Raw genomic sequence first — 12,262 nt, 5'->3', positions numbered from 1 at the left:
GTGGTGGTAGGGTTGGTGGTTGGTGGATATTACTGTTACTATGATACTTGATTTTGCTTCCAGCAGAGAGAACAATGTCATACATGTAGGAGAAGTTCCATACATGTTTGTCAAATGGATGAGTAAAATGAGGTTGCATGGGGGAGGGCAAAAGGGAAGCTGGTTAGTAGTTGTCTACACTCACCCCAGCGTTCTTCCCCCAAAGCCAGAGACAGAAAAGGATGATCCCTTGGGGATGATCTTCTAAAGGCATTGCTGGCCCATGGTCGATGGCACTTGGGGTAGGGGGTAAGTAATGGGGCACTGGTTCGGGGCCCAGGAAAAGCAGGGATAGGGGAGAAAGAGCGATGTGTTGGCACTGATGCTGGCATTGGGGTGGTCACCTCAGCAGAGTATGGCCCAGTGTGTCTGGGCTCCCCATCCTGTCCCCATCCCAAGGAACTAATCTTCCCTGACAGGTTGGGGTAACCAAATGTTGTAACCACTGAGGCCAGTGTTTCACCCCTACGAAGAATGACCACTCTGCTTTTTTAGACAAAAAATCATAACCAACTTCCTTCTTTTAGACAACAGTCTGCCTGAGAAAACCCATTTATGAAAAACACATCCTCATGCCCAATTCTTTGTGATCCCAGAAGTCGAAACAGGAGATCCTCTATCAAGGACGCAGAGGGAGAATCTGTCTTTTAAGGACAATGGGTGTCCCTTTTCCCTACTCAAACTCCTGGGAACTGGTAGATGAGAAATCAAGAGAAACGGAGAGAAATAGGTAGGAGATAGGAAGCAATGTTTCCCGTTCCCGCCAGCCATGTGCCCATCCTCCACAAGATGCCTAGTTTGTACTATTAATAAATATTTATTTAACAACAAACGGATGAATAAACGAATGAATGGAAACAATGAATGAAGAAATGGAGGAAGTGAAGGGAAAAAAGAATGAATGGAATTATGGAGTGAAGAAGAAAGGGGGAAAAAGTGAATGAATGAATGTACGAAAGGATCAATGAATGAATGTATGGAGGGATGAATGAATGGAGGGAGGGAGGGAAGGAAGGAAGAAGGGGAGAATGGACGGACGGACGGACAGATGGATGAACGGATGGATGGATGATGAATGGTGAATGAGTGAATTAACGCAGGGGTGATTCAGGACCCGGTAACCCCTGACTTCGAGCAAACGGTGAGGGCGGAGTAAGGGGGATTCCGGAGGGCGGGGTTTCTGTCCGGAAGCGCCTGTCGGGGGCGGGGCCTGAGGGGCGGGTGGAGCGAGTGCGTCAGCCTGGGCATCCCGGCTTCCCTGAGTAGCCTCTGCGGTGGACCCCACCAGCTCTCCGAGCCTCCCCCGCGCCTCTCATTGACTCCTCGGACCCCAGAAGCTCGGGAAGGAGGCCACTCCAGGCCTGGTGCCCGTTCCGCAAGGCAGACCTGCAACCCGGAAAGGCGGTGCGGCGGAGCCCGGAGCCGGATTCTGCTTGGACTGGGCCCCCGCGGGCCGGTGCCGCGGGCATGTCGGAAGCGCGCAAAGGGACTGACGAGCCGGATGAGAGCCAGTACGATTCGGGAATCGAGTCTCTGCGCTCTCTGCGCTCCCTGCCCGAGTCCACCCCGGCCTCAGCCTCCGGGCCCTCGGACGGCGGAGGCCCCCAGCTCTGGACCCATCATCCTCCGGGAACAGCCAAAGAGACACAGGAGAAGGAAGACACAGACGGGGAGAGGGCTGACTCCACCTACGGTTCCTCGTCGCTCACCGAGTCTTTGACCTTTGGGGAAGGCCCTGAGACCGAAACCCCATCCCCAGACTCGCCGCTACCCACAGCCGGGGCTCTGAGCCCTCAGCAGTTGGAAGCACTCACTTATATCTCTGAGGACGGAGACACGTAAGTATGGAGCTAGGCTGGGACAGCACCCCTTCTTCCCAGTGCTAACTCGGAGCTTCCCCAGGAGCAGCAACAGGACGGTTATCCCCTTTATGATAATTCTCAAGACACCTGCCCTAGAAAGGGCAGCCTCCACTATCTCTTCCAAACTCCAAACTTAACTCTCAGCCCACTTTTGAGCTCCAGTCAAGGTCAGACTAGAGGACCTGGAATCATCTCTGCCCTCCATCTGGAACCCTAGCTAGAATCTTGGAAACCTACCAATAGCCCACCACTAGGAAGAGAAAATTCCCCTGACCAGTCCTTTTTTTTTTTTTTTTTTTTTTTTTCTTGCTGGGGGAGAAGGCATCCTTGCTTGTGCAATATCTGGAATTCCCAGCCCCTGACCTCAGAATACTCTGTCTCAGGGAACAAGAGGCGCCAGTTACAGGTTGCAGATGGAGGCCAGGAAGCTAGGGGTGGAAGTATTGCTAGGGTGCAGAGCTGAGGCTGGCCCTGAGGAGGGGGTGGGGTGTGTGTGAGAGCCAGGTTGGGGCACTCTTGCCCCAGCAGACTGATAGGCAGCTGGCTGCCCCAGCTTACTTCCTCTCTGCTGAGAAAGGGGAACTGAGGGTCCGAGTCAGCCTTACCGGCATCTTCTATCTCCTGAGCCCCCCCGCCCCCCAAGTGCCCTGTCTGACTCCCTTTACTAGGTGGAGCTTGGTGGGGACTGGACTAGGAGACAGTTGAAGTAAGAGCCAATAGTGCAGAAGGTCTGGCCAACAGAGGATTTGCCCCTCGGGAAGAAAAAAACGTTAGGAGAGGAGGTGGCTGGGATTTGGGGGTGAGAAAGAGTGGAAGGATCTGGGGTCCTAGATCTGGGGTGTTGAATAAGGTGTTGAGGGGATGTAGAAGGGGCAGGAAGTGTCTTTCCTGGCCTGCTTTATGGAAATGGCAAGGGTCTTAATTCTGGGACCTTTGACAAAGGTAGCCTAGAGACCCAGTGGGCAAGAGAGGACTGATCCCAGGCCTTTTGTATTCTGTGCCCAGATCACCAGTCCTCAGACCCAGAACAAGGATTTTGGAGGCTCCTGTGAAATACCCATGGCTAACCTTTGACCCAGGGAGTGAGGGCTTAATGTAAAATACCTATGACTGACCTTTGACCCAGGGAGTGAGGAGTTCTGGTGCTGCCCTCCTTTGTCAGCCTGAGCCCAACCTTTACTGTCTCTAGTTACAGACAGGTGTTTTGTCTAGACTGGGCCAGGGGAGGTATCAAGACTCCCCAGGGGGTCCCTTCCTGCGGAAGTCTTTGGGGTGTGGGACTTATGGAAGTGGGAAGAGGAAGTGGAGGAGAAGAGACTGAGGGAGAGAGGGAGGTGGCTACAGGAATGTGACCTAGAGAGCTGGTCCTGGCTGAGGGGATTTCCAGAGCGGTTCCTCCCTCGCTCGTCACTCTCTCCTGGGCCTCTCCTGCTGCAGCCGCCTGCCCCCAGGCCTGACCCCAAGCCTGCCCCACCCCTGTCTGAGCAGCCCCCTCCCCAGCCCAAACAGGCCTTTTAGCCAAGCTCCCCCAGTCACTAATGCCTCAAGGCAGCTGTCCTGGTCCAGACCCTCCAGCTCTGGCTTTCATTTTCCCCTCCTGATGTGGGGAAACCCCAGCACTGGAACTTCCCCTCCCAGCTGCCCTCCTACCCCTAGGTTAAGGCTCTTTGTCCCCCAACAAACACACATTTTCTGCACTGCACAGACCTTCCTTTGGAGGTGCACACAGAGTGGAGGGCTCTGACCAGACCAACCAGTCTGTGCTGTCTGAAGAGGGGCCCTCTTGACTCATTCCCCTGTCAGGGAGAGCAGGACAGGATGTTGCACTTCTTGCTCGTCATCCAAGAGCTTCTGTTTTCTCTCCCTTGGCATGTACAACATTTAGTTTCTGGGATGGGGGTGACCCCACTCCTGCTCTCTCTGTTCTCCCTGTTGGGATGGGGGAAAGTAGGGAGCTCAGCCCTGGACACCACCTCTGCACTACCCCCGGCAGCTTTCAGTTTGGCTTTGGAGCTTCAGTTTGATGGGGCCTTAGGGTCAGAGTGCAGTGGGGTGTGGGACAGGAAGGACCTTGGCCCGTCAGCACCATGCCCATACTCGCACTGAGCCAAGGCCCTTCTTGAAGGCCAGAGATGGGGACTTGGAGCCTCCACCCCCAGGATCCTGGCTTCCCAGAACAACCTGAACTTCCTGGCCCAAACTCCTACTCCCTGCACCACTCTATGGGTGGCCTCTTAGGGATGTGTTCCTTCTAACCCCAGGACCCCAGGCCACTCTCTTTGGCCTGGGACTCTGACACGAATCCTGCCCCTACCCTCCAGGCTGATCCACCTGGCCGTAATTCACGAGGCCCCAGCTGTGCTGCTCTGTTGCCTGGCTTTGCTGCCCCAGGAGGTCCTGGACATTCAGAACAACCTTTACCAGGTGGGAAAGGGTGGGCTGTGCCCAGATACCCATATCTACCCTGGCAGCCATACCGAGCAGCCACACGAGTGACCTTAGGTTGCTTACTCAGGAAGCCGTATGCCAGACACTGAGCTAGAAGCTGAGCATACAAACATGGGTAAGGCACAGCCTCTGTCCACAAGGTGCTTGAGCCTGGTCTAGGGCACTTGTATCTACAACTAATTACACAGCGTGGTGACAAGAGCTGTGATGGAGACACATACCAGCTGCTGTGGCATCCATTGTCTGTGGGGAGCAGCCAGGGGAGGGTTAATACAAGTGGTGATATCTGCATGGAGCCTTGAAAGGAGTGTGCCAGGTGGAGACTGCCTGGTGACTCTCTTTCCTCTCCCCAACCCCTCTCTGTCACCTAGCCCTAGAGGGTGAGAAGGTAGACCCTGCCTTTATCTGCCCTTTCTGCAGGGGCTAAGAGAACCTACAAGAAGAGCAGGGGGCCACTTTCCTCACCCTGACTGCAGAGTAGGGGTCCCAAGAGCTTGGTGGGGGGTGACAAAGGGAAGGGTTTGGTAGTGTGGCCTTGGAAGACCAGGGCCATATCCTCTAGAAGCTGCCCTTAAGGAAGGTGCTGGCTAGTTGCCAATTGCTGTGCTCACCTGAGCATGTTGTCAAAGGTGGGAGCATGCTGCAGTGGCCCTGTGACCCTCTGTTTGTATCTACAGACAGCACTCCATCTGGCTGTACATCTGGACCAGCCACGTACAGTTCGGGCCCTAGTGCTGAAGGGGGCTAGCCGCATGCTACAGGATCGGCATGGTGACACAGCCCTGCATGTGGCCTGCCAGCGCCAGCACCTCGCCTGTGCCCGCTGCCTGCTGGAGGGACAGCCAGAGCCAGGCAGAGGACCATCTCACTCCCTGGACCTCCAGCTGCAAAACTGGCAAGGTACAGGCAGCCACAGGGCCTGTAGGATGAAGAGGGGACAGAAGACAGGGACCCTACTCTTAGGGAAGTGGGGGGGGTCATAGCTTGTCCATTGATGCACCTCCAGTTCTAAGAACATAGATACTCAGTACATATTTGCTGAATGAATGAATTTGATTCAGAATTTACTTAGAGCCTGCTATGTACTAAACAGAGAGCTAAACCTTGCCGTCAATATATGAGTTCTCTTTAACAGAGATCATTAATTCATTCAACGAAAATGGACTGAGGGCTTCTGTGTGCCAGACACTATTCTAGGAGCTGAGCCTGTACCTGTGAACAAAACAGAGAATGATTGAGACAGACAATATACATAAGAAATGACCCTGGCTGGTGTGGCTCAGTGGATTTAGTTCCAGCCTACAGACCAAAAGGTTGCTGGTTCGATTCCTGGTCAGGGCTTGTTCCTGGGTTGCAGTTTGGGTCCCCAGTTGGGGGTATGTGAGAGGCAGCTGATTACTGTCTCTTTCTCTCTCTTCCTTCCTCTCCCCTCTCTAAAAATAAAATGTTTTAAAAAGTCATTTAAAAATAAAAAAAGTAAGAAATGGGTTCTCTGGTAGGTTAAACGACAGTAAGTGCTAAGGGAATGTAGAGCAGAGAGAAGAACTGGAATGGGGAAGATGGGGCTGTGAGATTATGTGTGATTAAACAGCTTGGTCAGGGAAAGCCTCATGAAGCAGAGATGTCTGAGCAGAGACTTGAGGAAGGTGAGGCATGTGAATCTGAATCTAGTCTCTAAGCAGAGGGGAATGCAGGCCAAAAAGATGATAGTGAAAAGACTAGGGAAGTACACAGGAGGAAGTAGCCCTGGGGAGCGGCTGGGGGCATGTGGATCCCAGGGACCTCTGAAGAAGATGGCTTTGGACAGGGCTTGAAGGTAGGCAGAGTTAGAGCTAGAGAGGATGGGGAAGGGAGGATTTCAGGGGAGGGTGCATGTATAGGGGTATCACTCTGCAACCTGACCCCTGAAGCATGAAAGTTTCAGTAACATGACTGAAACAGTGGAAACTTTGCATTCCTTTCCCCTCAGACTTTTGAGGGGGTTTTGTGGCTTGTATTTTAACAGCCCTGTGATCAGAGTTATTGAGTGGGCAGTGGGTCCCTTGGGGCTGAGGGGTAGAGAGGTCCCTGAAGAGTGGGAGAGAGAGAGTTGGTGGATGCAGATCAGCAGCCCCTACATTCACCCCATTCCAGGTCTGACCTGTCTCCACATTGCCACCCTGCAGAGGAACCAGCCACTCATGGAACTGCTTCTTGAAAATGGAGCTGACATTGATGTGCAGGTGAGGTAGCCACCTGGCCTAGCCCCCAATGTCAGAAGTGGTGGCACTCACCTTAGCCAGGGCCCAGGTCCAGCATGCTTCCTCTAAAGGGCCTTAGCTGACATCCTTTTTCTCCTCCAGGAGGGAACGAGTGGGAAGACAGCGCTGCACTTGGCTGTGGAGACCCAGGAGCGGGGTCTGGTGCAGTTCCTGCTCCAGGCTGGGGCCCGGGTAGATGCCCGTATGCTCAATGGGTGCACACCCCTGCACCTCGCTGCGGGCCGGGGCCTCAGGAGCATCTCATCCACTCTTCGTGAGGCAGGTGCTGACTCCCTGCTGCGGAACGTGGAGGATGAGACGCCCCAGGACCTGGCTGAGGATGTAACGCCCCAAGACCTGGCTGAGGATGTAAGAGGCATACACTCAGCTCTGCTCTCCAGCCCCTCCCACATCCATTGCAGAGACAGGTGCTGTAATGGCTAAAAGGGCCAAGGAGCTAGGATCCTGGGATGCAATCCATGACTCTGCCACTCACCAACTGTAGGACCTAGAGCAAGCTTCTGCCCCTCTCTCAGCCTGTTTTCTTAGTTGGCCATGGCTGGGAGGCCCAAACTTGGACTCCTACAGGAGCCCTGCAGCTAAAGTGGATCAGTGAGGCAGGCCAGATGTAAGACAGCAGGGTGGTGGCACCAAAGTCTCTGCCCGAAGGTCACTATTCAGCTTTAGCAGATAGGTGCAGAGGAGGAATATGAGCCCAGCATTTCCAGCTCTTAAGGATGTTTTAAGAGAGACGAAACCTAGATTTTCTATAGTGTTCCATTTTTCAATGTTTGATGTAAAAAAATATTCAGAATGTTTTGTGAGTACCCTTCCCCCATCCCCACCACCCAGAAAATCAGACCCTTGGACTGGGTCACCTCATTGGTCCTTCTTACCTGTGATATTTAAGGATTTTCTTAGAGAGCAAGGGCTTGACTAAGGCCTCAGGGCCCTTGCTACCCCAGAGGGGCCAGCATTTAGGAAATTAGTAGGAAGATTTGTTCTCTAATGTCCAACTGTCAGTTAATGGGGAGAAAATGGCCCAATAGGTCTCCCCAGCTTCTTTCCCCCACCACTGTCTTTTTCTACTTGGTCCTGATCTAGCTTCTCTCCATTCTTTTTCTCAGCCCTTTGTTCTTTTGCCCTTTGATGACCTAAAGATCTCTGGAAAGCCACTGATGTGTGCCGACTGAAGCTGGAACAGGGTCTGGGGCCCCGAAGGCTTCACCTCTTCCCATCTGGAAGCTGGAGCCACAGTTGCTGCAGTTTGGGCCCAGGCAATGTGCCCTTCTGGAGTACTGGGGACTGCTGGGGTCAGCACAGTCCTGAGCTGAGAGGAGGGATCATAAGTGAGGGAGAGCCAGCCTGGAAGGAAGAGCTTCCCAGGTGGATGGAGATTGTTGGAAGACACCCCCCGCCTCCCAGAGGCCCAGGTATCCTGGGCGAAGCCTATTTACCTCTCTGGAAGATGACAGGAACTCTTGTTTCTACCCATGTTGGGTCACCCTGAAACTGCCAGCCAGTAGAAAAACAAGGACCCTCCTGAGTGAGGAGAGAAACTGAAATAAGAGCAAGCAGGGTCCTGAGGGCTTCCATCTATTGAGGACCTTTGAACACTGTTGTTTAAAGACTTGTCACCAAAGGCCCCAGACTGAGCCTTTGGGGAAGGGGAAGTTTCAATAACATGACACTAAAATGGCCGAGACTTTTAAAAAGTTCCCCCCTATAGTTGTTTTGTGCAAGTGCATGTCTGTGTGCATTGGGGATTTTTAGACAGGCCTGTCCTATGACCTTGTGGTAGAGGCAGAAAGAGGGAAATTGTCACCTGAGCAGAGTAGGACTTGCTAGGTGGGGTAGGAGGGCTAATAGTCCTCAGGCCTCTCTGTCCAGAACAGACCTTTGCCCTCTCTGTGGTAATGCAGAGGGATGGAAGAAGAGAAAGAAATAAGGAAACACAGGTGGGAGGTTTAGTGTCATGCCTTGGAGGTTGGCCTCTGGAGAAGCCTGGGAAGGACTAGCCTAGGGAGGGAGACACCAGGGAGCTGTGCCTTTTTGTTTTTTTCTCATTTTCCACACGTTTCAGGGCCCTGGTTAGGTCAGACCTATGCTGGGATGAAGAATGTGGGAATAAACCAGCACAGTGTCTGGCCACTTGGAGCATATAGTCTAGTGAGTGAGGCAGCCATTAAAATCATAAACATGTATTTCCATATAGTATGTAAAAATTAATTACAACTTGCAATGGATTCTGTGAAGGAAAAAAATAGTGAGAATAGCAGAGTGGAGGGTCATACTTTGGGTGGTTGGGAGAGGCCCCTGAATGTCTTCTCAACCTGGACAAAAGGATGAGTAAGGGATGGGGGGAGAGGCGAATTAGAACAGGCCAGTGGGGTTCTACAGGGGATGGGTGAGTAAGCGAGGAAGACGAGCCAGGTCGCGCAACTGCCTGAAGGTCATGGGGAATGGGGGGGACCGAGCTCCCAGCCAATAAAGAGAGACATCTTCCTGTCAGAAAAGGGTAACATAAAGGGAAGTGCTTGGGTCAACCTCACTGTCCCCGCCCCTAAGATGGTAGGCCTATTGGCGTTGAAAAGCAGGGGGAGGCAAGGGGCTCGGGGCTCCCTGTCCCCTGCCCCGGCAGCAAACACCCAGGCACCGATCCCGTCTCCCTCCGAGCCGCGTGGGGGCGCTGCGGCCCAGAGCGCTGCGTGGTCGCGAAGTGGGGCAGAGGGGCGACCACGGGCAGGGGAGAGGCGGGAAGATCACGGCACTTCCGCTAGCCGCTGGCTCGCTGGCAGCTTCTGGAGGCGACGGCGGGAGCGGAGGGACCCGCGGTCCGGGGCTTCACATTCCCCGGCCCCCCTCCGCCCCACGCAGCCCGGACCATGGTTGCCAGGTGGGGGGCTCGGGGGTGGCGAGGCCACGTGACCGAACCCCGAGGCCACGTGACTGCTGCTCCTCAGCCGGGTGGGCCGGGTTGGGTCCCAGCTGCTGGGCGGTGGGCCTGCCGAGCGCTACGCTGAGCCAGCGGGGGCGAGAGCGCGGCTTGGGCTTGTGCTCTTCGGGGGGAATTAGGGAGGGTCAGGCGGAGGAGTTGGGGAACCCCGGCGCTCTGAGAACCTGGGGGGCGCGGGGGGTGGGGGAGAAGGGGGTGCCGCCTGTGGCCGGAGCAGCTGGTAAGCGCTGGAGGGAACAGAGGGAACCTGTGTGGCCGGAGGGGTGGGTCGTCCCGCAGGGGGAGAGGAAGCCCTGCCTGGACGGCGCCGGCCCCCCAAGGAGAGAGAGGCTCTTTGTCCCGGCTGGGCTGCAGCTGAGGGGGTTGGGGAGGTGACTCCGGACGCTTCTCTAGTGTGATCCCCTCTTTAGGACCCACAGGATGATGAACTGCACCCTAATCCTCATGTCCGCTGTCCCCGCAGGTGGTGGGCAGTGGTGGTGCTGGTTGCGCTCCCCTCCCTGGGCGCAGGTGGGGAGACCCCCGAAGCCCCTCCGGAGTCATGGACCCAACTATGGTTCTTCCGCTTTTTGGTGAATGCTGCTGGCTATGCCAGTTTTATGGTACCTGGCTACCTGCTGGTGCAGTACTTCAAGCGGAGGAACTACCTGGAGACAGGTGTGTGGGGAAAGGGTGGGGAAGTGTGCTAGGTACATAACTGAGTGTTGGCCAGCTGGTCCCAACAGGGATGTGGCTTGGAAAGGGAGGGCAGCAGGCCCAACCGCAGGGCAGCTGCCTGCTCTGGAGAAGGGGATGAGGTGCTAGGAAGGGGCTTGACCTTGTGTGCCTTCTTCAGGCAGGGGTCTCTGCTTCCCTCTGGTGAAAGCTTGTGTGTTCGGCAATGAGCCCAAGGCCTCCGATGAGGTTCCCCTGGCATCCCGGACAGAGCCGGCAGAGACCACTCCTACTTGGCAGGCCCTGAAGCTGCTCTTCTGTGCGGTGGGACTCCAGGTAGGTAGGCAGGCAGGCAGGCTCTGCTTCTCTTCCTGGGTGGGGTCCAGGTCTGCAGGGTCTCTGGAACCAAAATTTTCAGCCTAGCAGTCCAAACAGTGTGCCGGTTGGTGTGTTATGTGTCCAGACTATACCACCATCTTCTTAGAAGTGGTTGGAAGAGAGATCATTTTCCCTTTTTTTTATCCCCTATGATTTCTATTGTGCTTTATTACACTTTGCCCTGCAATAATGTTTCATATACGGTAAGCCCACTGATAAAAGTTTGGGGAAGCCATTCAGCCTTCCCCCACACTGTGAGGGGTACAAAGAAGTTGACCTCATGGCATTTTTGAATAGACACTACTAGTTCCACCTCATATAACATGTTAAACTGATCTGTGTCCGATCTCTGAGAATTCTTGCCTCCCTGAATAGGTAGGGAGTAGATACGAAAGTACTTCGGATGGAGTCAGGTCTAACCAACCCTACTGTGGGGACAGACGGGATCTGGGCAGTTCTAAAGCACTTGTGTTTCACATCACACACACTTGATTCTCTACAAGATGAATCCAGGCTTGAGAGGGAAGGGGAAATGTCTAGTTACTACAGAGGAACCAAAATATATATGCTTTTAAGTCATTTAACCAGAATTCTGAGAAGAGGGAGATTGTTGAGATCCTTTCTTGCCAATCTTTTCCTTTTATCTTTGTTTCTACCCTCCCCCACCCAGGTGTCTTATCTGACTTGGGGAGTGCTGCAGGAAAGAGTAATGACCCGGAGCTATGGGGCCACAGCTACATGGGCAGGTGAGCGCTTCACAGACTCTCAGTTCCTGGTGCTAATGAACCGAGTGCTGGCACTGATCGTGGCTGGCCTCTACTGCCTCCTCTGCAAACAGCCCCGACATGGGGCACCCATGTACCGGTACTCCTTTGCCAGCCTGTCAAATGTGCTTAGCAGCTGGTGCCAGTATGAAGCTCTCAAGTTTGTCAGCTTCCCCACCCAGGTGCTGGCCAAGGCCTCTAAGGTGATCCCTGTCATGCTGATGGGAAAGTTGGTGTCTCGGCGCAGCTATGAACACTGGGAATACCTGACAGCCGGCCTCATTTCCATTGGGGTCAGTATGTTTCTACTGTCCAGTGGACCAGAGCCCCGAAGCTCCCCAGCCACCACACTCTCAGGCCTGATCCTGTTGGCAGGCTACATTGCCTTTGACAGCTTCACCTCCAACTGGCAGGATGCCCTGTTTGCCTATAAGATGTCCTCAGTGCAGATGATGTTTGGGGTCAACTTCTTCTCCTGCCTCTTCACAGTGGGCTCTCTGCTAGAGCAGGGGGCCCTCCTGGAGGGAACCCGCTTCATGGGGAGACACAGCGAGTTTGCTGCACATGCTCTGCTGCTCTCCATCTGCTCTGCATTTGGCCAGCTCTTCATCTTCTACACCATTGGACAGTTTGGGGCCGCAGTCTTCACGATCATCATGACCCTCCGCCAGGCCTTTGCCATTCTCCTCTCCTGCCTCCTCTATGGGCACACCATCACTGTGGTGGGGGGGCTGGGGGTGGCTGTGGTCTTTGCTGCCCTCCTGCTCAGAGTCTATGCCCGGGGCCGTTTAAAGCAACGGGGAAAGAAGGCTGTGCCCACTGAGTCCCCTGTGCAGAAGGTTTGAGGGACCTGGAACAAAGTAGCACCCTTTCACCATTCTTTTTTACCAGTTTTCCTCTTTTGTAATTTCTCAAGAGGCA

The 12,262-nt window shown here is 54.3% G+C and overlaps 2 protein-coding genes across 4 annotated transcripts; both read left to right on the top strand.

Moving 5' to 3' along the window:
* Positions 1-1,249: 1,249 nt before the first annotated feature.
* NFKBIE (NFKB inhibitor epsilon) lies at positions 1,250-8,799 on the top strand. The gene is made up of 6 exons (XM_090282511.1): positions 1,250-1,877; positions 4,223-4,325; positions 5,027-5,249; positions 6,483-6,571; positions 6,692-6,958; positions 7,717-8,799. Exons 1-6 carry the CDS (start codon positions 1,507-1,509, stop codon positions 7,780-7,782), a joined length of 1,119 nt encoding a protein of 372 aa, XP_090138637.1. The 5' UTR covers positions 1,250-1,506; the 3' UTR covers positions 7,783-8,799.
* A 617-nt stretch (positions 8,800-9,416) lies between these two features.
* On the top strand, positions 9,417-12,219 carry SLC35B2 (solute carrier family 35 member B2). Of its 3 annotated transcripts, none has more exons than XM_090282508.1 (4): positions 9,417-9,485; positions 10,009-10,202; positions 10,381-10,535; positions 11,248-12,219. In XM_090282508.1, the coding sequence occupies exons 1-4, from the start codon at positions 9,475-9,477 to the stop codon at positions 12,184-12,186; spliced, it is 1,299 nt and encodes a 432-aa protein (XP_090138634.1). In that variant the 5' UTR covers positions 9,417-9,474; the 3' UTR covers positions 12,187-12,219. The 3 variants fall into 3 exon arrangements, with proteins under 3 accessions (XP_090138634.1, XP_090138635.1, XP_090138636.1); XM_090282509.1 differs by lacking the exon at positions 9,417-9,485 and adding an exon at positions 9,494-9,556; XM_090282510.1 differs by lacking the exons at positions 9,417-9,485; positions 10,381-10,535 and having other exon boundaries at positions 10,055-10,202.
* The last annotated feature ends 43 nt before the right edge of the window (positions 12,220-12,262 follow it).

This window comes from Furipterus horrens, unplaced genomic scaffold, assembly GCF_987537825.1.
Source record: "Furipterus horrens unplaced genomic scaffold, mFurHor1.1.pri manual_scaffold_6, whole genome shotgun sequence".
Classification (NCBI taxonomy): Eukaryota; Metazoa; Chordata; class Mammalia; order Chiroptera; family Furipteridae; genus Furipterus; species Furipterus horrens.
Note: the sequence above shows the minus strand (reverse complement) of the source record. Positions and strands in the feature narration are given on the sequence as shown.

Bases quoted from the DNA above. Each gene is read 5' to 3' on its own strand.
- NFKBIE (XM_090282511.1), top strand. From the start codon at position 1,507: ATGTCGGAAGCGCGCAAAGGGACTGACGAGCCGGATGAGAGCCAGTAC. The intron at 4,326-5,026 runs GTGGGAAAGGGT...TTGTATCTACAG, and splicing joins TTCAGAACAACCTTTACCAG to ACAGCACTCCATCTGGCTGT. The intron at 5,250-6,482 runs GTACAGGCAGCC...ACCCCATTCCAG, and splicing joins CCAGCTGCAAAACTGGCAAG to GTCTGACCTGTCTCCACATT.
- SLC35B2 (XM_090282508.1), top strand. The intron at 10,203-10,380 runs GTGTGTGGGGAA...TGCCTTCTTCAG, and splicing joins GAGGAACTACCTGGAGACAG to GCAGGGGTCTCTGCTTCCCT. The intron at 10,536-11,247 runs GTAGGTAGGCAG...TCCCCCACCCAG, and splicing joins TCTGTGCGGTGGGACTCCAG to GTGTCTTATCTGACTTGGGG.